This window comes from Drosophila subobscura, chromosome J (assembly GCF_008121235.1).
Source record: "Drosophila subobscura isolate 14011-0131.10 chromosome J, UCBerk_Dsub_1.0, whole genome shotgun sequence".
Lineage (NCBI taxonomy): Eukaryota > Metazoa > Arthropoda > Insecta > Diptera > Drosophilidae > Drosophila > Drosophila subobscura.
Window position 1 is genome coordinate 22,618,934 of NC_048532.1, and position 25,967 is coordinate 22,644,900.

Below are 25,967 nucleotides of genomic sequence, written 5' to 3' on the forward strand. Positions count from 1 at the left end.
TGAAAATACCCAACTGATCGTCAGAAATATACCAAAAGATCAACAAAAATGTCAGTTTTATAAAAAGTTACCCGCAGTTGCTTGTAACGGTGAATGCTTACTGACAAAAGTTGGTCGTTATGCCTGTAACGGTTATTCGCTGCACTGCTTTTGGTGCTGTTAACTGACGAGAGCTGGCTCTTATGAGCCAACTGCTTAATGTGCTGCTAACTGACAGGAGCTGGCTGATATGCGTTAACTGCTTGTTGCAGCCATTCGTTGCACTGCTTACAGGAGAGGCAATTAATTTTTTAAATTTTATTTCATGAGTGATCTGGTTTTAGTTACAAATTTAAATGAGTATGAAATGTGATTTGTATTTAACAATGATAGGGATGTGTGTTTTATATATGTACAAAAGATAATTTTGGGATACATTTGAACAGAGTCCAAAGCAGAGGTCACAAAGTTGGCGCCAATTTTGGTTTCATTGATTGTTTAATTTGATGGATTAAACAATGAGAACAGCAGCCGCCCATTCATTCAATGGCTTCGATTATTTCATATTCTTCATCCAAAGAATGATCATAGTCGATGTTGTATTTGTTCTTAATTTTACTCTTGTAATCCTTGAGCTCGGCATCGTTTTCAAACTGATTTGCGCTGTAGCGTTGCATGCCACGTGGATTGCTGTTGTTGCTGCTGCTGCTGCCGCTGCTGTTGTTCTTCTTTTTCTGGTTGCTGCTGTTGTTTTTTCTTCGCTGATTGTTGTTGCTGTTGCTGTTGTTGTGTTGTGTGCGATTCCTAGATCTAGTTTGGTGGCTCTCTACTCTACTTTGTTGGCTAATTCTATTTTTCTGCTTATTGCTGCTACTGCTAGGCTTTGATTTTCTATCGCTATTATTTTTACTACAATTATGTTGCTGTTGCTTCTGCTTCTGCTGCTGCTGTGATGATGAGTATATTGATTGAGGATTGGTACTGTATCTGCTGCTACCTCTAAAACTATTTTTGGTCATTTTATTATAGTCGCTGCTATCTAGGATTCTATTATTGTGTCTGCTGCTGCTGCTGCTAGTGCTGCCATTGCTTTGTGCTTGCTGAAAGTGCCGCTGTCTGCCGCCTCGCTCTCTGGTTCCATTTGCTGTCCCAATCTTATACTCATCATCGGCCTCATATCATACATCGTTCTGCTGCTGCTGCTGATTGCGCTCTGGAATGCGATAGAGTTCGTCGTTGTTCTGGTAGAGCTGCTCGGAGCTGGCGCAGTTGACATTCGACCACCAATCGCACACACGAACAGCCTGATTGAAGACAGTGCCATTGGGGCAGAGGAAGGAGTACTGATGGCCAGAGTGGAGGCACCAATGCCAGACCTGCAGAAGCATCAAAGAGATAAGTTAGTTGAGATCTTAGATGGGTTTCTCCATCCCCTAATTTGCTCACCTGACAACGCGTCTCTGTGTCCGCATAGTAGCCTGGCTGCCGTCCCTGGCAATTGAAGGCCAAACCCTTGGGCACCGCGTCGTACGCAGGATAATCCTCGCCCGCAGTGTAGCCATCGATTTGCTGCAACGATAATAATAATTCATGCATAAGTGCGAGTTTATTTAATGGATTCTGCTGCTGTTGTGGGAATTATCTCATCGCTGGCACGACCTTCAGCTGGCTGGGACTGGGACTGGCACTGCGACTGCGACTGCATTGAGGTTTTTGCTGCACATTGCCCAAGCAGCGGCAGCCCAAAATGAACTCTAAACAATCACAAAATTACAATTTGAAACAATTGCCACACAGCACAACAAATCTAAAATGCAAATGCAACAAGCCAGCAAAGATCTGAGCCAGCAATCCAACCAACAAAAGAATCAGCGAGTGTTGAACATTTCGTGTGCACTTGCAACAGTTGCAAGCGCGGCACAGAGGAGGTGGGTGGAGCGTATGTGACAGCCAACTGTCAATCTCATGCGTACGAAACCATGAAAAGGCACAGCGGAAAAAGAGAGACAGAAGAGAGGAGAGGAGAGCGTGGCAGGCAGTCACCTCATCATCATGGATCACGACACACACGACCCAGCACGACCCTTCGCTCTGCCTTTTTCGATTCGTTTGTCTCCTCCATGCATTGGTTCCAGCCTCAATTGGTGGCATGTACATACATACTCTCGAGTATGTTGCATCTTCTTTGCCTATCTTGATCTTGCCTCAATTTCTAATCTAAATGCAGCCAGCGTCTTGTTCCCATTGCAGTTGTTGGCTGTGTTGCTGTTACGCTCAAATAAATTCACCTTTCATTTGCTGCCTCCTCTTAAGAGGGGTTAAAGTTTGCCCCACAGCTCCCATTCCCCTCCTGCTGCTGTTTTTGGGCTAATGCGTTGTTTATGCTAATGGAAATAGATGTTGTTGTGGGTGCTGTGTGGGGGAGATTGGTTATGGGCAAAGATTTGATGGGCTGGGAACTGGGATGGCACTCGGGAGGGACTAATGCTATGCTCTGAGCTGTCGTGGATTTATTTGTGGGAAATATTTGTCGTACTCCTACAAGGGAATTCCCAAGAGTTTCAATTAGCCAACAGATTTCCTTAGACTTTATTCAGCCATAAATTTCTCTCAGTGCTCCCTTCTGGCTGGCCGATGGGGAGGATGCACCTTTCGCTGTGCTTGTTACTCTTTTTTGCAGCCTTTCAGCTTTTCCCAATCGCTGGCCAATTTTCACGCTAATAACTTTCCTGAGGTTTTTAACATTTTCCAAACGGCAAACGGCAAACTGCAAACTGCAACAAAAGCGATTCGCAACAAGCAACTATATGGACCAGAGGAGGCCAGACCGCCCATTGGCTCAGTAACCCACAAAAAGGCAGACAGACAGGCAGTCCCACACTCCACATCCGCCCTGTGCCTGGTGCTCCCCAATTACTCCCCCACTCTGTCTGTCGAGTCTCAACTCAACCTTTGGCCAGAGAGCGTTTTCCTTTAAATACCAAGCCAAGAGCCAGTTGGAGATGTGCTCGAGGCCCTCTGGCACAAGAGTCTGCACTAACAAATGGAAAATGTAAGCTGGAAAATGGTTAATTTTCCCTTGCATTTTCGCTGCATTTTCTTTGGGTTTGTGTTTGCCAAGCGCCGTCGAGGGGTAACCAAGGCTAATTGATAATGTAACACGAGCTGCCAGCAGATAGTTGAATCTCAGGAGCAACACGTCGAATTTTGTCTGCTCTTCGGGAAAGGAAGAACTGGGAAGTGTGTAAGAACTTCGTCAACCAATTGACTCCTTGCTGGACATTCTATTTGATAGAGGGAAATACTTCGCTTTAGACTCTCTTCAATCAGAAATTTACCTAAAAATCTACACGATTTCTTTACCAACTTTAAGTGCAAAAGATTGACATGGGTTCCAAGATATTTCTACCTGAACTTCAGTACGAAGAAATAGCCTGAACTGCGCGTCGTGCAGCAGCGCCACTCGGTCTGTGTGCGTTTCTGCTTAGCTCTCTGCCGAAATCCTCAACTCAACTCAACCATTCTCCAGCTAAACTTAATCACTAACTAATCATAGTCACTCCTTGTAGTCAGGGTACACCAATGACGACACCTTCTTGTAGCGAGAGAGAGAAAGAGAGAGGTGGAGAGAGGGAGAAAGAGACTGTGCATTGAGGGAGCATTTTGGTTTGGCTCTGGAAGACGTGAGAAGATGTCCAACACTTTGGCAGACAGGTTGTCTGCTTCGTGTGCTCGTCCACGCCGCCCCCCGCTGGCTGCTCTGCTCCCAGCCTCTCTTTCAGCTTCTTTTTTGTTGCACTTGCAACACTAGACCCAACAAAAAGAAGAAGATGTTAGCTGGAGAATGGAGAGGCAGCGCGGCACAGGCTGAGGCACAATTGTTACTTGTTGTTGCTGTGGCTGCAACTTTGCGTGGGAGTTTGCTGGTTGCTGTTGTTGTTGTTGTTGCACGTTTGGTGGGTGGTTCGTGTTGTCGCTGCTGCTGCTGCTGTAGATTCCTATCAAACAAGAGACAAATGGTGTGCGCAATCTTTTCTTCGTTTTTTTATCCGTCCGAAATGAATGTAGGAAACTATCTCAGATGACACTTTTTTTGGCCCCCTCCAACCCAATGAAGTTGTCAAATCAATGCGCAGATATTGCGATTAGCCAACAGCCCGCTAAAATTATTCAATAAGCCATTTCCCAGGCGCATAAAAACCCTTTTTACAGCCATAATTGTGAGCAATAAAAGACTCAAAAGATTCGACGACGGGAACGCCGACTCTTTACGATTCGACGATGACTTACCCCATTGACACAGTTCCCTGCGAGCAGCATCGAGAGTGCTCCGAACACGATCATCAGCAGGCCGAGGTACGTGGAGAGGTTGCTGCTGCTGGAGCGAGAGAAGAGGCTCCATTGCCCCTGTGCCCCTGTGTGTCCCCCTCTGTGCTTCGGTGATTTGTTCGCTGCTGCTTCCATGATGTCTGTGATTTTTCGGGCTTTTATTTGGGGGTTTTCTGGCGGGGGTAATACGTAATTTAAATGGGATTTCTGTTGGCTTACTATCTAAAGATACAAAATGGAAAATCGAAAGAAAACGAGTCGAGGATTTTAATTTTTAGAAAGGGAAATCTTTGGCCGTCGCATCTTCTGGTGTCTGGCATATAATTAGATTTTATTTCTATATGTTTATGGTGACTCATCAGAGGGGGCAGCGCGATGGAGGAGTTGCCACCACAATTGCTAATGGAGGAGCCTCAGTTATTGCTTTTCTTGGGCTGCTGCAGCTGCCTGTTTTTTTTTGCATTCACTTTTGTTGGCGGGCGAATGGCTGGGATGCCATGCCATGGCTTGGCTTGGCTTGCCCCCAAATGAATCTTAATTGAGAATACTTCAAATTGTTAACATCGCATTTGATGGCTCATTCGGTTATGGTATTTGCTGTTTACTGTTTGCAGCCATTGGGAAATGTTTTTCATGTTCAACGACTGCTGGGAGTCATCCACTCGAGTGGCGATCATAAATTTGTGAAATGGAAACCAATATGGAAATTACATGGCAAATGCCTGTTTAGGTTGCTGTTTTTAAATGTCCATAAATTGTTAATGATCTTTAACTCCTTGTGAAAATGTCTGCCCGAACTGGAGATGCATAATATTTCTCTGCATGCTGGGGAATAGCTTGCTGAATTTGTGTTAATTTTGCCAACTTTTCAGCCATTAAAGTTCGAGTTTTTGCATTAAGTTAGTTCCCAGCTAATTTCGTTATTAATTTGGACAAATTTGGCAGCGATGTGCGGCTCTTAGGACTGCCAAGGAGTTTAGTTATTCATTTAAACATTAATAATGATGAAAACCCTTGGAAAATGTTCTCAAAAATCTTTCGTAATGTATTCCAAGACTTTTTGTATGACAAATGGGAGCGTCCTATTGGCTGGCATTACATTTCTGGTTATGTTATAAATAGTTCTACTTTAGCTACGATTTTTAGGGAATTTTCCTAAATAATTATTGCTGATGTTGTTAAAGCAGAATCATCCGCAAGAAGGATAATTTTTATTAATTAAAAATCAACTTCAAAGCGTCCAAGTATAAGGTTTATTTTTCTTCCATTAAACTCGCTGTAAACTAAAGTCTCCTTTCATTAAAACTCTGCGTAAAGTGTTCATATCCTTTGTTGTATATTCTCATAATTTATGGCCACAATTGGTTGTTCGCTTGAGTCCAGTTTTATTTTGGTTTATGCTCCTCATGGGAACTAATTTGCGTAATTGGTGACTGGATTTCTCGCAGCACACAATCTAAATGCCACGCACAAAAAACACACACACAAAACACACACTCGAAGATCGAAGTAGATCGTTGTCGATCCCCGCGTATCTGATTTGGACTCACTTCAAAAACTGTAAACTTCTTGGCGAACCGCTGGAGGAGCAGAGAGAGCGTGTCTGAGGGTGCACGTGTTGCCGCGTTTGAAGTTGATGCAAAAGTTAGAAAAAAATTCGCATCAATTTTAGTTTTATACTCGAGAGCGTGTTGCTGGCTGGCTGCTCGGGGTTGTCCACGGGGTCTCCACGGACAGATGGATGAGCGCACGAGGCTGGCTTAGAAAAATGCACAGCGTCATCATCAGCGCCGCTGGAATTGCCAAAGAGCAAACTCATCGTCGTGGCCCCAGCTCAAGCCAAAGCCAAAGCCGAAACCGAGGCTCGGAAAACTAAATCATCGTGGCGCTAGGCTATTGATGATGCTTCGTCTTGTCTCATTTCGTTTCGTTTTCGTTTGTGTGTTCGTTGCTGCGGCGCTCTCTCGCTCTCTCGCTCTTCGCTCTCATTCGTTCCTAAAAAGAGCAACCCCGCTCGCTCTCTCTCTCTCACTCTGTGTGTGCGGCTGTGTGCCCCTCTCTTCCACCGGCTTTTGTTTGGGTCTTTGTTTGGTTTGTTTATTTCGCAGTGTGTCGCAAAGCAAACGCAAAAGTAATGCAAAAATTAGTGCGAATTTTGAGCTTATTGATGGGGCAGCCACTCGGTCGGCCACTTGGCCAACTTAACGGCGATTCCGATTCCATTTAATTGCTGCCTGCCTGCCACTTGCTGGTGCGATGTGTTCGCTCATTAGCGACGCATAAACGAAAGACTTGGGCAACGAACTCACTCGATTGATTGGCATAAATTGGCATTGGGTAAAGAAAAGCGAAAGGTAAAAGCGGCAGAAACAAATGAGGATGCGACTTTAATGAGAGAAAAAACAAATAAATGAAAAGTCAAGAAGATTAAGAATTAAGCTAAAGGTACACCAAATATGGCAAAAGAATTCTTAATAATTTTTGAGAATTAATGAGAACACATAGAGAGCAGAATTTATGTAATTCGGACTTAGAAAAGGCAATGTAAGCAGTAACAATCTTAAGAAGGGTAACAAGCAGCATCACAACATCACAAGCAGTGCAGGAACACATAGAAGAAATCAAAGCATAAAGCAGTGCACGATGCAGACAGAATGCATCTTCGTTTCCATCGTTCCCACTGGAGTTTCTTTCCCATTTTGTAAGTAAAACTGATGACTGACTAGGACTGACTACTATGGAAAGGTTTCCCAAAAGATGAATTCTCCCTGTGTGCAAAGGGAACGTCCACTCCCAGCGGATGTTACTGTTGCAATTCTGCCTTTCTGCCTGTCACTGGCAGCATTTAATTTCGATTTGAACAAAAATTATCATAAATTAAACTAATTAAAATAAAATGCTGCAATAAATTGTACGAAGCTGCTGCCTTTGCAGCCTTTGGCAAGAGACATTCATTTGCTCTAGAATTGATGCAGTCTCCGGTTCAGAGCCGCAGCAGCAGCCACAGCCACAGCCACAGCCGCAGCAGCCGCTCACTTTCAAAGATGTGCAGTGGCAGTGGCAGCAGCCTCAGCAGTGGCAATCCGGTTGGAAGACAGCTCCGACGGCTCATTGAATGAGCTTCAATAGAGCATTGAGACCTGGGACTGAATCTGAGACACTTTGACTGGGCCAACGGACTGCTGCATTCTGGTTCACCTTCGAGAAAAGCAAAGCACTGCCAGTACTCAGGCATTGCCAAACGAAACGTTTCTTCGTCTTTCGTGGCTCTTGGAGCAAGTCTCGGCTGCAGTCGAATTGTGTGAGAAATTCCCTTAATCAGCGCAGACTTCGAGTGCAGTTTCTCGACTGTAAATAGAGACCCCAGTCTAGACGCTGAATATGGGCAACAGCCTGGTGTGCTTTATGGATTTTCACTTACTTATTATCATTAGGCGTTGGTCGTGTGTGTCTCAGTCTGCTTGCCCAATTGTTTGTGGAATCTCAAGCATTAACCGATGGCTACAATCTCCACTCCGCAGAGGGATCCCCCCATCAATTTCCGAAGATTTCACACGCTGTGACCGTAAATTATTACACAGAGCGGCACACGGCTACCCCCGCACGACCTTGACTTTTACACATTCGAAGGTAGCCCGTTGCCTGCCGCTGCCGCTCCATCATGATCATCGTCAGTGAACGCTTCTTCATATTTGAAAATTGGTTTAAAACGTGACGAAAACAATGATCAAATAATTATGGCCGGGGGGTAATGGCTTCCCGTGATATGACACTTGCTGCCAGTCTTCAGCTCCCTCCACAAAAGCAAACACCAGTTTCCATTCGTTATTTTTCCCATTCTTGTGTCAAGCGACTAATGCTGTAATTTATTAAATTTGTTTAGAAATGTTTTTATAATTAGACTCCAGAGCAGACTTCGGGCTTTTAGCTTTTTAATGATCTGAACTTCAGGGTCAGCAAAGGGTTGACCTTTGGAGTGCGTTTCGTTTGATCTTTTGGTGGGTAAGAAGAGAGAAAAGAAGAGCGTCGGGCAGCACCTTTTTGGATATTTATAAAAGCAAAGGCAGAGTCTGCTTTGCTGTCCCTTCCCTCTCCCAAAGCTGCTGGATCGGGTCGGATTTCCTGCTCCTAATTACAGCTTCAATCGCAATGCAACTCCACATTAATCCCCAGCCAAGTAGTCCAAGGTTTGCCCCAAACTCTGGGCATCCTCTCGCTTTGGGGTTCATTCATCTTTCGCTGCCCAAACTGAATGCAGAATCATTTGTCAATTGCAGTTCTTGCAACGAAATATTCAGCACCGCGCTGAGACTCCCACAACACACACAAAAAACACCAAAAAAAGAGACCGCAAAAAAAACACAGACAAATTTGATGAACGCATTTCGTTCTCATTGTTCCGCTCGTGTGTGAGTGTGTGAGTGTGTGTGTGTGTGTGTGTGTGTGCTCCCGCCCTCCCCTCAAGCACAGCAAAATTCTCTGCCAGTGCGCAAATACAATGCACTTTTGGGGTTTGTTTTTGGGTTCTTGTTTTCGTTGTTGTATCCCGCGCGTTGATTATTGTGCAAATAAAAATTCTAATGTTGATTTCGGCAACAACAATGCAATTATGCAGCAGCCCAGGAAGGTAATTAAAGGCAGAACACAGGAAAACACGGCCAGAAATAGTAGCAGAAAAAAAACAACCAAACAAAACTCCACCTCGGTCTGCTCCGAGCGGAGGAGGAGGCGGAATTATAATTATCGCGCGGCAACAATGAATATGCTAAGCAGCAGGCAGCGTGGAAGGGTCCAAGACGAGCCAAAGTCGAAGCAGAACATCCTATGGTGCCACACATGGCACATGCCACATCCGTTGAGAGGCACAAAGAAAAACAAAAAGCGAGGAATGATCCATCATCATCATCATCGCCAGAGTCTCAGCTTTGCGCAATGCCGCAACACCGCTTCGACTCCTCCTCCGCCAGCTTCGACCTCTCTGCCCCCTCGCTGCTTTACTCTTCTTTGAATCGGAGCTTAAATATCATACATCATCGCCCATAAAGAGGTTTTCGCTTCGCTCTTGGTCTCCTCTCTCGCTTCTCTGCTTTTTGTGGCAAATTGCCGATGGGTTTTGCAATCAAAGTGAAGGCTCTCTTCTGGCCCACAAATGTGTTAGCGGGGGATCACCAAATTTAATTGTATTTTCGCTCCATTTTGTCACACTTTGCGGAGGAGGATTACTGGAGTTTGTCAACGTTTTATTCATATTTTTGCTACACTTTTTGGCATCAATCATTACTTCAAGTGACTTTCTTTGGGCAATTATTTGACAGTTTTGAAGGGGCTTTCAGCATGGGATTTACCCATAAATATGCATATGGAGTAGGTCATGTTCCCCTCACTTATTTTAACAACTTTCAACCGAAAAACTAATAATTTATAACACAAATTAGTCAAAGGTGCCACAAGCGCAACAAAATGTGCCAAGAAAATGCCAAAAAGAATTGATTGAATTGCCATTTGATGAATGTCTCGCGACTCTCGACTGTGGAGTGACAAAAGCAGACTCTGAAACTCCAAGCAGCGATCGAGAACCCAGCAAAACCAATTACAAATTCAATGGAAAATACTTCGAAGATGATTGAAATTAATGGCAGATCCCATCCAAAAGAAACCAAAACAAAATGCAGTTGTAGAAGGCCAAAGGCAGCGCTGAACTCTGTGCAAAAGTGACGCTGCCTCAGCCTGTGCCTCGGTCTGCGCCACCATCGATCGGATTTCCAAAGTAGCAACAAAAAAACAGACAACTCAAAAGGCAGCAAAAGTCTTTGGCTGTGCGGCTGCGCTGAGATGATGATAGACAAACGCTTTGGGGGAAATTTTCAAGCAGAAAATGCCAATGAATAAAGCGAGAAAAAGATTACATTACACCGAAACACGGATACACGGATACACGGGTCCACTCGTACTTATGAGGCAGAAAGAAGTACTTTAACTGGATTCAACTCGACTTGTGGCAAATGCCAAAGCGATAGCTTAACGAGGTGCGAACAGGGTCACTGCTGGCTGGCTGGCAGGCTGGCTGGCTGGCCATTGGACACCTTTTGCTGGCCACCAGAATGTGGTCCAAATTAAGTTGGCAGTTGGCTGCCAACATCCAACTTGCCTGCAAAATATTGTCAACTTGTGTTTTGGTTTTGTATTTGTAGACTTAGTCGCAGACTTACAAACTTCTAATGTGCACTGGGGATCAATGGAATGCTGAAGAGTCGCATATTTAGCAGCATATACTCGGATGTTTGTTGGTATTTATAGAGTCTCACAGAACTACTTTGAGTGCAGCTGAAACGAACCAAACGACAGATGTTCTTGTGGCAGCCAAATGGTTTTATGTTCGATTATTTTTAGAGATTTTGTTTAAGGGTTAGGCTATGAATGTGAGCTGTCGATTGGTACCTTCTGTTGATGCATTTTATAAATTCCTTCTAAGGAACTCTCACTCTATCTCACTCTATGAAATGCTTACCTTCAATGCCTCCACGGTTAGCTTTTAGCTACATTTTACAACGCGAAAAGATCTTTTGTCAGCCCACCAATTCTGCTTAAATTGTTCCCTAAATCAATATATGTATTTCTGAATCCCTAACTAACTGCCAAACTTCCCTTACAGATGCAGTTCGGTTCTCAAACTAATGTTGGACTCCAATCAAAGTTAATCTCCAATCTACACAAAATAATCATCTAACAAATAAAAGGACTTGCTCTACGCTTGCTTCAGGGTAAGTTTCAATTATTTTCTCTGTATATTTCGGATCTAAAATTCCCCCTGCATATTTCTCTACCCCTTCCCACATTTTTCTTGCATTTCTTACACCAAAACTATTAAGCATACGTCATGTGGCACGCTCTGGCCAGGCTACCATTCAGGTTTTTCTTTTATTTTGTTTGTTTAGCTGGCTGCTGGCTAGCATTTAAATTGATTTTGGCTTTTGTGCCTCGCAATTGGAGCACTCTGAGAAACGGAGGCAAGGTCACTGCACGCTTGGCCATCTGCACAAATTCGATGATCATGGCGATGGCTGCGATGACTGCGATGACTGTGCGATGACTCCAATAACCACTCGAAGTCGATGATGCTGATGATGATGATGAGGTTGGATGATGATGTCTTACTGCTCGTACTCGCTTCAGAACAAACAGCTTGTAATTGGGTCGACGTTTGTGTGTCTGGCAGAGCAGAGTTATCGAGCAATCATCGGCGGGCAGCACGAGAACGAATGAACGAATGAATCCCCCCCAGAAGACCTTAACAAATGGCCAACAAATACTCGTAAAGAGAGGCTTTATCAAACGCTTCACTGATCCGACAACATTTTCAATGTTTTATTTGTTGTTTCTTGGGATTTGTTTTCTGTTTTCTGTTTTTTGTTTTGTTTTTCTTATTATTGTTCGTGTGAACGGAGCGTAAGTTAGGGACGACCTTTGGGCCAGACTTTGATCGGCAGATGACACCTGAAAACCTTCAAAACTTATCCATTTCGTGCGCCGCCGCAGCATGACTCAGCCAGGTCCCTGTCCCTGCGGTTGGGTTTTGATTTCGCGTTTGGCATTTTGTCCGTTTGTTTGTTTGTTTGTTTTTCTCTGCCTAAATATACAATTTTATGATCGGGCATAAAATACTCAAAGTGCGAGTAGTAAACCTCGCAAGTTATTTGTTTCATTCGATGCCGTGGGACTATTCCCCTCCGTTTGGTGCGAAGTTTACTGCCCAAAAGAGTCTATTGATGGACTGTCTTCGGGGCAACCCATTCGCCTGCAAAAAACTTAAAAATGTTAATCGATTGCCATTTGGCCCAAATGTTAACAGCTTTATTTATGGTTTATTGCTATTTAATTGGCTTTTGAATGATTGGGGAGCGTATGCGGCGGCATGCAGCAGCCAAGACCACGGAGGGACAGAGGAACTTCAGTTGGGGAGGATCAAAATTTAGTTAGGAAAAAGGTACACACACTTAATGGACATCAAGTCCTTATAAATATCTTCATGAACCGCAGGCGGAGTGGGGAGTCGGATCAATGGAAGTGGATCCATCGTCACTTCCTTTTTTCTTTTCGCTCTAAATATTTTTTACCTTCCTGCGTTGCTCCAGTTCTCCAGCTTCTCCCTGGAAATACTTTTCCATATTTATTTTTCGAGCGCGAGGCATGAGGGACATCCCTTTTCGGTACCTCATGAGCCACAGAGGGCGCTGGCAATGGTACTCAAAGTCCGCCATAAAAACCAAGTTTCGGGAGTCCTTTGGGTTTGTTTTCACAGGATTTTAGCAAAGTTTTTGCCCATGCAGCTGCCATAGTTCCCGCAAAAGCCGCTGTTGGCTTTGGCGCTAGTGTGAAATTAAAATTTTAATTTTAAATCGTTGTGAAAATCGTTTAAAAAATGTTTTTTTGTGGCCTCTAATGCAGATTGGCTTTGCTCACACTTGCTGCTGCCTTAAGGCCAATAATTCCTCAAGTATTTAACACTTTTTAACCCTTTTTGTGCTGCACTGGAACTGTTTATTGTGACATCAATTGATTTCTAACCACAAATAAAAGCAAAAATAGCTCCAACACACAGCTTGTCGCTTCATTTGAATTTTCTAAAGAAAGTAAATGGTGAAAAACCAAAGGTAAATGGCAACTGGCTTTGGCTTTGGCTCTGGCCTTTCTTTCCCCCTTTTCCCTGGTTATGAAAAACAATTTGATGCTGTCTGGGCGGTCAAGAGGGTCAATCACAAAGGCAATCCATTTCATTTGCAATTCCATTTGCAGGCGCCATAAATATTCCCCCACTGCTGCTGCTGCTGCTGCTGCCTCCAGTGACACCTTTTCATGGTGTTTTTTGCATGTTTCTAAAGGCAAATCGATAAGCCAATAATCAAATGAATAATGCAATGAAATCTTTTATTGAAGACGTTTTTGGGCTGGAAATATCTCTCCGCAACAAGTCTCAGAAATTGAACATCTGCTGAGCTGCTGAGAGTCGAGTGAAACTTTTAGTGAATATAATTGTAATGAGGCAAAAGGAACTTTGTCCACTGCCTCCCCCTGCTGCTTCTGCTCCTCCCACTCCTGCTTTCCTTTCGTTATTCTGTCGTTAAAGTTAAATGGTCTGTGTGATTGCCCCAGAGAGCGGGAGGAGAAGCAGCAGGAGCAGGAGGGGTCTGGTCTGGCTGGCCTGGTCTGGTGCAAGTCCTAAGAAAGCAATCCCAAGGTCGTAATGAAAGCAGACAAACCCAATCAGGCAGCATCGCTTACAGATTGCATTTCCTTTTAAGATGATTTCTTTCTTAATTTTGTCCTCTCTCTCTCTCTCTCTCTCTCTTCCTCTCTGTTTCTGTAGACATTACAAGTGGGGAAGTGGAGTATTGGTTGGGCATTTGAATATCCAAAAGAGGTTGCACAGGCGACAAGAACTTAATGAATATTTGTGGCCACACCTTGGGGGGCAGAGAGTGGAAAAGGGAAGAGATTTCACAGCTGTCGCTTTACGTTTTTAAGTGATTCTGAAACCGCTACCTGTCAGCTCTTTTTAGCACTTGATCTACCCAATTATTAGCGCTTAAATCAAGGCTGGATTATCCGTTTTAACCCAAGTTAGCCCCTCCATTTGTCACACTTTTTCGGGGGCAACTCAACGAGCAGTCAAAAAAGCGCAAAATATGTGCCAGTGTCAGCTTTTCAATTGGAATCAATAAACTTTGAATGGTACGCAGCGTGGCACTGTCAGTAGTAGCAGGAGGAGCAGCAGGAGGAGGAGCAGCAGGAGGACACATTGTTCCAGCAGCAATCCACTCGATATGCCTCCCCCCCTCTGCCTGCTTCTCGCAGTGTCACATTTTGCATGATTTTGCTGACAGAAGTTTGTTTGTTGCCTGTTGACACATGGCAAAGGGATTGGGGGGGGAGCTCTGTGGGGGCCACGAGGTGATTGCCGTTTAAATTACGAAATCATCCATGAATGGTGGAACAGCAGGGGGGGGGGGGCCCAGCTAGAGGGGGGAAGCTCTTCGGTTTTGGCGAAATTATAGTGCATTTGTGTTTTGTAATTAGACCCCAAATACCCATTGAAGGGCTCGATGGATGAGCACCAGATTGGTTTGTGTTCCTGCCTCTGCCATGTGGCATGTGTTCCCTGTGTGCGTGTGTGTGTGTGTGTGTGTGTGTTTGCCAGTGCATCCCCATGAAAAGTGGCTTAATGAGGCAACACTTTTGTATCAATGCAAAGAGTGCCCCACAAATCCGAGTACAGAAAGTAGAAAAATGACAGCCGCAATGTTGACACGCAAAATTGTGTAAAATGATCGGCCCAAGGACCAAGTCCTCCTACTCGTCCTCGCCCTGTGTCTGTGTCTGTCTGCGTGGCATATAATCGGAGCCAGTCGAATGGAAGTGGAGAAGGGGCAATGGGAATGCACTCGATTTGGTTGGGTTTGGTTTTGATTTGGTTTTGGTCTGGTCTGTCGCTGCTTTGAAGTGGCATTCGGTTTGTGTGTGTGCTTGAGGCAGGCTTATGCCAGGATCGATGTCTTAAGCTTTCGGTTGGGTGTTCCATGTCGTCTGCCTACAATTACGCTCCAATTTGTGATCAGTATTCGATGTCTTCTGGGACAAATATCCGATGGAAAATGTAGGGTTGCAGAATGTTAAATTATGGCCACAAAAGATCGCTTTATGGAGTGGAGTTGTGTATCGAGAAGCATTGCAAATCGATGGGTTTTCTCCGCTTATTCCCCTGTATTGCATTCCCTTCCCTCTAGCTCTCCTTTTTGCTTTCGTTCTGCCCTTTTGCGTTCCCTTAAATTCCTTTTAATCCTGTTTCGACTATAAATGCCTTGCCAATCACTCGACAAACGTTAAGGCAAAACACACAAAAAACGAATCGAATTTGTACATTTTATTACGCTTACAGGCTGCTGCAGATACCCTGTCCTGTCCCGTCCCGTCCTGCACTGTCCTCTGCCTGAGTTCTGGCCACTTGCAAATTGACATTCGAGCTGACACACCCACCCACCACCCCGCACCTACTCAATCTCCTGCCCCACAATCAACTTGAATTGATTTGCGGAAGAGTTGAATCGCAGTCAAAGTCTTGCACTTCCTCTCCCGCTGCAATCCTCTCTGTTGTCCTTGCGGCAAACACTCACTACGCAAAAAGAGAGGGTTAAACTTGGCCAGAAAGTGGCCCAAAACACACACACACACACACATACACATACATGCATATATAGTTATATAAACTCTCTCTGCGATGATGATGATGATGATGATGCATCAATGCATGCAAATTTGTTAGCCACAAATAAGTTGGGCAGCGGTTAGGGGTTGCTTGGGTGCTGCCCCCAAAGTGGTTTTCGGCACACCCACACACACACACAGATATCTGTTGCATGTGTGCGTTTGTGTGTGTGTGTGTGGTTGTTGCAAGTGTTGCTATTGTTGTGGCGGCGGCTGTCAATGGCAGTGATTTACATAATGTGGCAACTCGGGCAACTCAATGCAACAATTTCCTCTCTGTGCTGCTGCTCCCCCCCGCCTTTTGTTTGCCCATTTGTTGGCTTGTTTTGTCCTTTTTGTCCTTTTCGGCCCCACAAAAGTTATTAGTCAGCTCAATGCAAAAATCAAAACAGCAGCGGGGAGGAAGGGTCTGCCCCCCCTCGCTGATCAAACAAACATTTCATTATTTTTGTCAACAGCTAAACAAACCAATTGAGGGGCGGGCAGGCAGCAAAAGGCCAACTGTTGTTGCAAATTGGGGCTTAAAATTTAAATTTTAGGGTTGAATAAATTATGAAAAGTGTCTAAAATGACCAACAGATGGAAATGTGCTGCCCTCGCTGCAGTTTTACAGGGTATAATGATTGTCTCTCTGCCCGCTTCATCGCACAAATAAATGCACAAAAATTACACCATAATTGGCCTAAGTACAACTTGTCCCCAGTGTCCTGTCTGTGTGTTTTGTGTGTGTGCATTGCGGCAATGGATCTGGCTAAGCACACACCACACACCCCACCCCACCACACCACACCCCATCCACATCCGAGCTCCTAATTTTTGATTGCCTTTTGTGGCAAATTCAAATGAAAATGTCCAACGACCCGAGTCCCGTTTTGGCAGCTAAATTAACTTAAACAAGTCAATAAATTTAATTACAAAAATTAGTTTTCAGCCCCCTCAAGCAGCGCAACCCTTTGCCCCTTCCCTTGCTCTGTAATGCACAAAATTTGTTGCATACGCATAGGCGTCGCTCAGATATTTGATGACATTTATGTGCATGCAAATATGTATGTAAAGATGTATGTAAAGATGTACATATTTATGTACAGCTGTGAAAAAAATAATAGCACCACCACCACAAGCAATTTTCAAATAGTTGCCCAACTCACATTTTTAACTTTAAGGAAACTTTAAGCACATTTTTAGAAAGGGAAGACTCTTACAAATCTGGGAACAACAAAAAAAAATCACCTTTTTTGTAAGGCTTTTAAGTTATTTAAGGAACTTTAGTGAAACTCGTAAAATCAGGCGAAAAAAATAATAGCACCACTTTTGAAAAATGGATTTAAAATTTAAAAAATGACCAACAACTAACGAATTTCTTAGTTAACACTTTTGAACTATTAATTCTAAATCTATATTTATCATTCAAGATTTAGTTCAGTGTCCTATTTTGGCAACATCAGCTGCGCAGCGTCTTGGCATGGAATCCACTAAGTCCAGGCATAGCTTTTGGGGAGCTTTGGACCAGGACTCTTAAATTTGTTCTCAAAGGGATCCGACAGTGGTTGGTTTGGAATCTGCAACTTCCTTCTGGACGTCGGACCACAGATTTTCGATCGGTTTTATGTCAGGCGACTGTGCAGGCCACTTTAACACGTTCAGTGTTGGCCCCGAACCATTCCTTTGCTTTAATGCTGGGGCTATTTTCCGTTTGAAAGACCCATACGAGTGGAATTTCGTATTCTGCAAAGGGTAGCATTACTGTCTCCATGAAATTCAAGGACACGTGCTGATCCATGATGGTTTATAGTCAATGTATTGGCCCTACTTCATAGTAAGAGAAGCAGGCCCATACCATTAAATTCAACCTTTTATTTTTAATGGTTTTCTTTGGTGTACTGGTGTTCCTTGAACGTCTTAAGTATGATCGAGATCCCTTTTCAGTAAACAAAACACTTTTTACTCATCTGACATTAAAATTTATGCTCCATTATAGGGATGTCCAATTGGCATGCTCCCTTGCAAACATCATGTGCTTAGTAATTTGTCTGGCGTTTAAAAGTGCGATTTGTTTTGGGCATCAGGCTTTTAGGCTATGTTGTCTAAGATATTTCCAAACTTTCTAGCCCGTCGCTTTTATTTTAATCTCTTTTTTTATGCTCGATAGCAGGCTTGAAGGGAACCTTCTTGCTCTCGCGAATCAGCCTTTTGACCCTAAAAGGGGTCATAGATCGTTTTCATCCACGTGTTTACACTTTTCTTCATAGTTTAAGGCGTTTTTAATCATTTTTTTATAAACTTCTTACCAATTGACCAAATTTTCTGTAAGTTTTTACGTCAAACATAAATATTTTGCAGGGGTCGCGCTTCTTCGCATTTCAGAGCTTTCCACGTATTATTGTAATGAATATTATTAGCTTTTATGATAGAAACAATGAAATATTAGTTAAAACTAATAAATACGTGGTTTATACAAAGTCAATTCCGCGAAATTACGGATATTCACTTAAAATAGTGCTAACGGTGCTATTATTTTTTTCGCCATATTCGTGGTATTTTTTCTTAAAGTTCAAAAAAAAAATATAAAGACAGAATTTTGAAGAAAGGCAACACTTTGTTTGTTAATGAGGAATACTTAACTATATGAAAAAACTAAAAATTTTAAAAAATCGCATCAGTAATTGCTTTTTTTTTGTCCAAGAACAAAATGTGTTGTAGTGGTGCTATTATTTTTTTCGCAACTGTATATGTATGTTTGCCACTCCTTTGGCTGTGTCTTGTCAGTGCGAAATTCTGGTCAATTTTATGCATGTCCCTTGTTGGACAACAGCAGGCGAGAACTATGAATAGTTTGCACCTCCCCTTCCCTCCCCTTCCCTTCCCTTTCCACATTGACAAGTGTTTTCAAGGGAGGGGTGGAGGGAGAGTCGGGTGTGGGCAGCTGTAGGATGTGTGCCCGGCCTGACTGGAATGACAGTTGGCTTCGGTTGAGGGACTTGTGACGTACGATGGATGCATGGATAGTTCTCAGTTGTAATTTGCCCGCTCATGAATTTGTTCACATATGTAAATGTTTCGGGGAATGGTCTGTAAGTGGCTGTAGATTGTACAAATTGAAGACTAAGCAAAACTTGAAGAATCATTAGAGATCTTTGCAGCTACAACCCACTGACAGCTTCCACTGTGGCTGCTGCCATCATTTATCAGATTAGAAATTTGGCCACAAATGGAATCTTAATCATTTCTAATGGTTCACCCACCCACTAGAATATCACTCTGCCATCCATCTGTGATTGGTAAATAAGATTTGCGTGTGGCAGGGAGAAGTAACCAACTGCCAGCCAGGCTGCAATCCAACAATTTTCAGTCCAGAGAGCAGATTCCAATGTGGCCAGCAGGCAGCAGCCAGCACCCAGAATGCATTCCATACGCTGGAGGCTCTATTAGGCCTAATCACAGCTAATTTAGCAACCACACAAACAGCCAGACAGGGGAGAGAGAGGAGAGAGCCAGCGAGAGTGAGTTCTGTGTGCTCACAGAGGGAATTGCATATGTCATTGGCCAGGGCATTCGGCAGCACAAAGTCTGTTCGTAGCAATAACCAACTTGCTTCTGCTGCTTTTCTAGCCCCGTCTCCCTTGGGACAGAGCAGCAGAGTAACAGGGGAAATCCCCTACTTGCAGGGGGAGGCTGCAGAGCTAACAAACAGGCAGATATTTTGTGAGAAAAAATGTATAAATTAATCCTGAAGTTAAGCGAAAATCGAACGAAAAGAACTTACTGCCCTCCAGCTACGATCTAGTTGCAATCTGCAATGGGAAGAGTCGTAGCAGCAGCAGCAAGAGCCGAGAAGGGGGAGAACTTCCTCCCAAAGGGGCTGGCACTGGCACGCTACATACACATTTACATATATGAATATTTGAAATGAAGACCCTGACGCAGCAGTCATAAATGCACGGCAATGCAGTGGAGGAGGAGGAATAGGAGGAGGAACAGCAGCAGGGGGAGTAGCATTAGGAGGAGGAGTAGGAGCGGCACAACTAAACTCCATTGCAGTGGTCATTGCTCGTCGCTCCTGGACATGCGTAATTAGGTTTGTTGTTGCCACTAAATATGCGTGTCAAGTTTCCAAATGCCACAGCCCCAACCCCCTACACAAATAGGGTGGGAGGGGGGAGCATCTCTGTGTGTGCTTCAGGTCCATAACGGAACTGGCAGGCAGGCAGGCCAGCAAGGCAGTGCCGGCAATTGTTAATGTCCTTGCAGTGTCTCCTCCTTCGGCGAGTCACTCCTGCGGCTGTGGCCAGCATTTGTTGCCTACGTAAATCAGAAACAAAACCTCATTTCCGTTGCAGACATTTCACACCCGTCACAAGCTAATTTCGGGTTTTGTTTTAATAATCATCAACTGTCATCGGTGAGGCATAGCTCGGGGATTTGACATGGGTTGGGCAAGGGAATGCAGCTGTACCCCCCACTCGTAGCACAAATTCAAGTGAAAGTTCCACAGAGATGTGCCAGTGTTGAACAATGGCATTAGAGTAATGGAATGGTAACCAAACTTCAAATATTCCTCAAATTAAATGAACACAAATAGCAGAGCGCGTCAAGTGACTTTCTCTAACTCCAGTGTTGTGCCACTAAATCACTGGATCCACTGCTTAATTACAGCCCAACTATTAGCTGTTTGCTTTGAAAGTGAAAACAACTTTCCATCAGTTGGTTAATGGGTGAGTTCCTGCAACATCAAAAAGTTCCTTCTGTTGGTTAATCTGCAACTCCCCCCACTCCCTAAAATGACACTCCCTTCGCTGGTGCACTTTTCGCTTTAAGTTTGCTTTTAAAGTTGACAAAGCATTTGGGGTTTGGGTTTGACTAACAACTTGAACAAACACGCACCCACCCACTCATCCCCCTAACCCACTTTCAACACTTGAGCAGCACTTGGGGCGCAAATCGCTTGCCGCAACTGTACTTGTTGCGTGTGAATTAAACGCCTCCGTCTGCAAGTAGGCAGCACAAAATGCACAAATGGCACTGCATCGAGCGGCGGAGACAACTCTGGAAACTCAGCACCGCAGCGAGCAAGGCGCAGCGAAACGAGCCAAAGCTGAGGCTCTGGCAAATAGCAAATGCATTTTCAATTAAACGTGCTGCCACTCCAGCGGATGACGGGAGGTGGGTGGGTGGCCACACGCAGGGGCTGGCAAGCGATGGGGAGAGCGTAGGATGTCTGCAGTTTGTCATTTCATTTGTTGCTTTTTTAATTGAATCAACTTTGGGGCCAAGAGCGAAGCACAAAACTCTTTTCAAAACGAACTTAACTTCCAGTAAGAGTGCGGCTCGGGCTCGAGCTCTTGCTCTGTGTTTCATTTCCACTGCATTCCGCCTCTCTTAGCGGGCGGCCTGCAGTCGTCGCTTGCTCTCTCTCTTCATCGTTCTTGTGCGCTCTTGCTTGCAACTGTTTGCACTTGCTCTCTTTTGTTCAATCTTCGTTTGTTCGCTCTTACATTCAATGCTTTCAACTGACTTTCAACTCGCTCGCTCTCTCGCTCTCTCTCTCTCTCTCTCTTCAGCTCAATGGCATTGCATTCCTTCGGCTTCACGCCATGCCCTGACCCTAGACAACATAAATTTTATTGCGAACGAACCAAAAAGAACGTTCCTTCTTTTGTTTCCCTGTTTGTTCCTGCAATTGTCTTTGTCCTATCGGAGGAGGAGATGGCAAGGAGAAGTGCAGCAAAAACATGGCACATCGAATTAGTTAATTGCATAAAGTACTCCTCACTGGACTGATAGAGCAGACACTTTGGCTGACAAAGTTGTCTGGCCGTAAACAATGCTGTCAGTGGGATACGAGCGAGCAGCAGGAGGGGGGTGGGGAGACTCTAGTCCTTTCCTAACTCTAGTCTAAACTAAATGGCCACTCATTTTGTTTGTTTGCTGCTCACTTTGGCAGTGCGCCCATTCCCGGATAAATGACTGGAAATTTATGTCCGCTTCAGTACGAGAACCCAGAGGGGGGCGGTGCGGAAGGGGTTGGGGTTCAATTCGGTTTCGGAAACTGCTGACAAACATGATGCAGCCGACTAACAAGTAAACTTGTTATTGCCAAGGCTAATCACTTGAATGTGCGCATTGTTCGTATTTCATTATTATCATCGTCCAGCCAGGCAGCCACTGCCAGCTGCGTGCCAGGATATGGACAGGATACGTGGACACTGCCAGTGGAAGTTGCTTTTGCAGACTTAAGCAGCAACAAAGTAAATTTTTTATAGTTTTTGGTTGAGATTTTAGCTCGCATCAAAAATGAAAATGATTTAATTTGGAGTGGAGATGCGAGACTGTACCCACAGCATTATCCTTCTCATGTTTCCCGTTGTGAATGATTTTTTCTACTTTTTTTCTCACTTTTTCCTGCTCATAATTAACATCCGAACCCCTAATTAGTTGACTTTATTAGATTAATCTCATCCGCTCGGCTTTATGTCTAACAAAAATATTTGTATTTTGCTGCAACATTTTTTCCGCATTACACCATTTTATTTTTAAAAAATAAAAATTAATATCGTAAACATTCTCCGAGGAGAAATGTACGAGCAAAAAAAAACGATGAAAATTGTTGTTGACGGCGAGAATTTTTCCACATTCGTACACCACCGAGTCAGCGGAGCATCAAAACAATTTGAAAGCCGCGCACAAACAAGCGCCCGTGACAGGAAAAACGATGCAAATGGAGATGGAAATGGAAAATGGGAAATGGCAAATAAAATGCAGTGCAGAAAAAAGAGCGTGAAATTAACTCAAAATACAAGCAAACCATAAATTACACGTGGCATGACATGTGAAATTACTTAATCAAATTAATTTTTGCACTTCACGCAGAGGCATCCACCATGTGGGTGGGCGGGGGTTGAGGTGTTGGAAGGATGCGGTCGTACTGTCACAGAAATCCCTTTATTTATGCAGTGTCAAAGGGTGAGGCTGAGAGTAAAGCCAATTAGCGCGGGGAGAGTGGAAACACAAAGGGAACTTTCTTTACTAAATGAAAAGCAAAGGATTTCAAGAGCTAAGTTCTTACACTTTCTCTCCTCTCTCACAGTTCATCAAGCCAACCTCCTCTCTCCCACACACACTCTCCACACCGCTTTGTCCCTCTTGGTTAGCCAATAATTCTCTTTGCATTCCTGCTCCTTCGCTCCCTCTGCCCCTCCATTCTGCCTTTCTGCCATTTATAATTTCTTTTTATTTACAATATTCCAAGCCGCAACAACAAAAGAATGAACAATCTTTTCATAGAATCACGCAAACGCCGCGCTGAATAAGCTGGCAACCCTAAACAACGAAACAACAATGCAATTTTTACTGTTTGTCGCCTACTCCTCATCCTCACATCACCCGCTCTGGCTCCCTTTGGCCCACTCTTCACTCAGCATAGTCCTCTGCCGCCCACTCCGTGCAGGCACATGCATGTCACAATGCGGCAGACAAGAGCAGCAACAGCAACAGCAACAGCAAAACATTTAAATCAAAATGATAAAGTTGCATACTTGAGTAGAGTTATGCGAGTGAAATGAGAGAGAGAGGAGACAGTGAAGAGAGTAGAGGGCATAGGGAGACAGGCAGAGCAGAGCAGAGCAGAGGCCCAGAGAGCGGCAAATAAATATGAAAACATTTTTTCTCATTGTGGTTTACCGTTGCTGCTGTTGTGTTGTTGTTGCAATGGCAACGAGCGTGCAAAATAATATGCCAACAACAAAGCAATGCACTGCTCGTTGAAACGCAAGCAGAGACAGAGCCAGAGCCAGAGAGCTGGAACGGAACGGAAAGGTAGCTTTCAGGTGTCGAGAACTTTGATACCCTGGCAGAGCAATGAGGTATTTAGTGATTCCATGGATCGTGATCTTATCGGTTCGTAAGAAAATAAGAACAATTTACAATTTTCTTCTGTGCATTGCCAACATTAAGTCTAAATCATCATGCCCCACTGCAAGAACAGGACAAGAGCAGCAGCAACAGGGAGAACAAGAACAAGAACAAAGCAGAAATAATAATGGAGGAACAAGGCGAACAACAACAACACAAACGTTGTCTCTGCTTCAGCTATTGTTGGGCATGTGTGTGTGTGTGTGTGTGTGTGTGTGTTTTAGCTGTTTTGTTGTTGTTCTATCTGTGTTAAGGCAACATTCGCATGTAAAACGCACTATGACCCCGCCACAGTCCCCTTCCATCGTTCTCCATGACAGCAGCAAGCCAAGCCACAATGAGATGGCTACCGCCTGCTTGCCTGCCTCTCTGCTCTCGCTAAAGCGCCCTCTCACTCTCTCTTTCTGAAGCTTTTCTACAGCTTCAACTATGGTGCACCCTCCTCTCCTCTCCTCTCTTTCCCCAAAAAGTATGCGAAAAAAGAAGCCAAAAACGGAAAAATAATTAGAGTAGTTGAATTTCGTATAACTTTGTTAATGATATAAACATAAGGCTAATGGCTGAAGGAGGGAGGGTGAGGTCTGCTGCACGTCCTCGTTTTGGTTCTTAAAATGCTGGACGTTTAATACTTATGGAAGGGAGCAGCATCCCAGCACCGCACAGCGCAATTGTGCAGAAAATTGTTCGAAAATTAAGAAATATTCTGGTGCAAATGTCCAAAGGGAGAAGCAACAGCAGCAGCAGCAGCGACTTAACATTTGATATGAATGTGGGCGAAAGTTTTCTTCAGCAGAGAATCATTAGAATCTGAGAGGAAGACAGACCGTAATTGAGGAAAAGCTTACACACATATTGAGAAAATATCCGCAGATTGTACCCAACTTTGAGCTAAATGAAATTTTCTTTTCGTTTTCAATCAACATCCTCCTGGAATGTTATCAAAGCAAGTTCTAATCAGAGTTATTTCCCACTACTCGTACCTCTCGCGGTTTCTTTTTCACCCATTTGAATTCTTCATTCATTTCATTCCCATAACAGTAACCCTCACCCCCAGCCCCTGCCCCTGCCCTACCCAACAAAAGAGACAATTTCTAATGTATTCCAATCATTTTTGCTGCTGCTGCTGCTGTTGTTGTTGTTTGTTCGTTTTCCATCCTTTTTTTTGTTTTTTTGAAAGAAAATATTTTTTCTGCTACGTTTTGTGACTGCAATTTTTTGTTGTTTCATTTTTGCCATTTTGGTTAACATTGTTTTGGTGACAGTTGCACCCGCATCTCATTCTGGTGCACCGTTCCCTCCTCTGCACCATCTCCATTACTCTTTGCCCCACCATCTGACACACACACACAGACCCACACGCGGCAACATTCTGCCTTCTGTGTTGTTTCAGTAATTGTTGTTGCTGGGGTTGTCATAGTTCTTTGCTGTTGCATTTTGTTGCTTCCATTGTTGTCATAACTGTTTTTGTTTACGCTGCATATTCTTTTTCGTGGGGTTCTAAACCCCTCCTCTCTCCTGTGTGTGTTATTGTTGTTGCAGCATAAATTTAAACGTGACATTTAGACACTCGACTCGACGACTGTGTGTGTGCGTGTGTGGAAGCACGGCCCATTCAGTCGCCGGTTCTCCGGGTCGTTCGGGGTCTCTCAAGTGTTTGGCACGCATTGAAATGCCTTGAAAGGGGGCTGGGGGCAGAAGCTACTGGGGGTGCAGGTACTTCATTCTTAACCTCTTCAACTTTTGAACCGAGAGTCTGTCCCCACTCCAACCCATCACACATCACACAGCGCGCATTTGTCGTCGAATGATGTATGATGGGTCGCCGCGCAAAAGGTTGCGGAAAGTGTTGCGAGAATTTTGTATTGTGAATGATGATGATGGATGGGAGAGATCGCCTATGCTTGGAGCACGAGTTTAGTACATTTTTAAGTTTACTTTGATTTCAGATATTATAAATGTACTTCTCGTATCTTTGCAGGTCTTTGCTCCGCTCCCTCAGGCGCACATTTAAGCGGTAAGTGTCCGCTCGAGAGAGCTTTCTACATCTACTATCTATCTACATGTCACCACAAACTTGTTTTGCTTCATTGCTGCACAATCTTAAAGTTATTTCTTGCTCAACCTGCGGCCCATAACCATAAAATGCCCAAAAGTCTTATCCTTATCTCTCTCTTCTCCCGCTTGTTGTGCCACACACAAAAGCTGGGAATTCTTTAAGCCCCCGAGAGCCAGGAAGAATCTTTAGAATGCTTTTTGACAGACTCGGGGAACTTACTTAGACGACCTTCAAGTGGAGCCGGGATGATGATGACTTGGAAACTCTTGCACCAACTGCACTGCTCAGACAACACAAACATATTCTCGTGGCACGGGCACGGGCACGGGGCACGGGGCACGGGGCGGTGGCATGATGCGTATGATAAAGCGTAAGCGAAACCCCGACATTGCTCATACATCACGGTGCACAAAAGCATGCAGTGGAAGTTCTGCAA

At 44.2% G+C, this 25,967-nt stretch overlaps 2 protein-coding genes across 2 annotated transcripts in view; one reads left to right on the top strand and one right to left on the bottom strand.

Annotated features, from left to right (window-relative positions):
* The window catches only part of LOC117895294 (helicase POLQ-like), a 46,546-nt gene extending 21,070 nt beyond the window's left edge, over window positions 1-25,476 (top strand). The window contains exons 9-10 of the transcript XR_004648909.1: window positions 10,961-11,069; window positions 25,454-25,476. The gene's annotated coding sequence lies outside the window, so the exon portion shown is untranslated. The remainder of the gene's footprint in view (window positions 1-10,960; window positions 11,070-25,453) is intronic.
* On the bottom strand, window positions 342-4,509 carry LOC117895301 (probable WRKY transcription factor protein 1). The gene is given in 3 exon segments (XM_034802860.1): window positions 342-1,355; window positions 1,426-1,548; window positions 4,270-4,509. Coding segments are annotated over 3 exon segments (1,134 nt in total). The 5' UTR covers window positions 4,444-4,509; the 3' UTR covers window positions 342-518.
* Window positions 25,477-25,967: the final 491 nt, after the last annotated feature.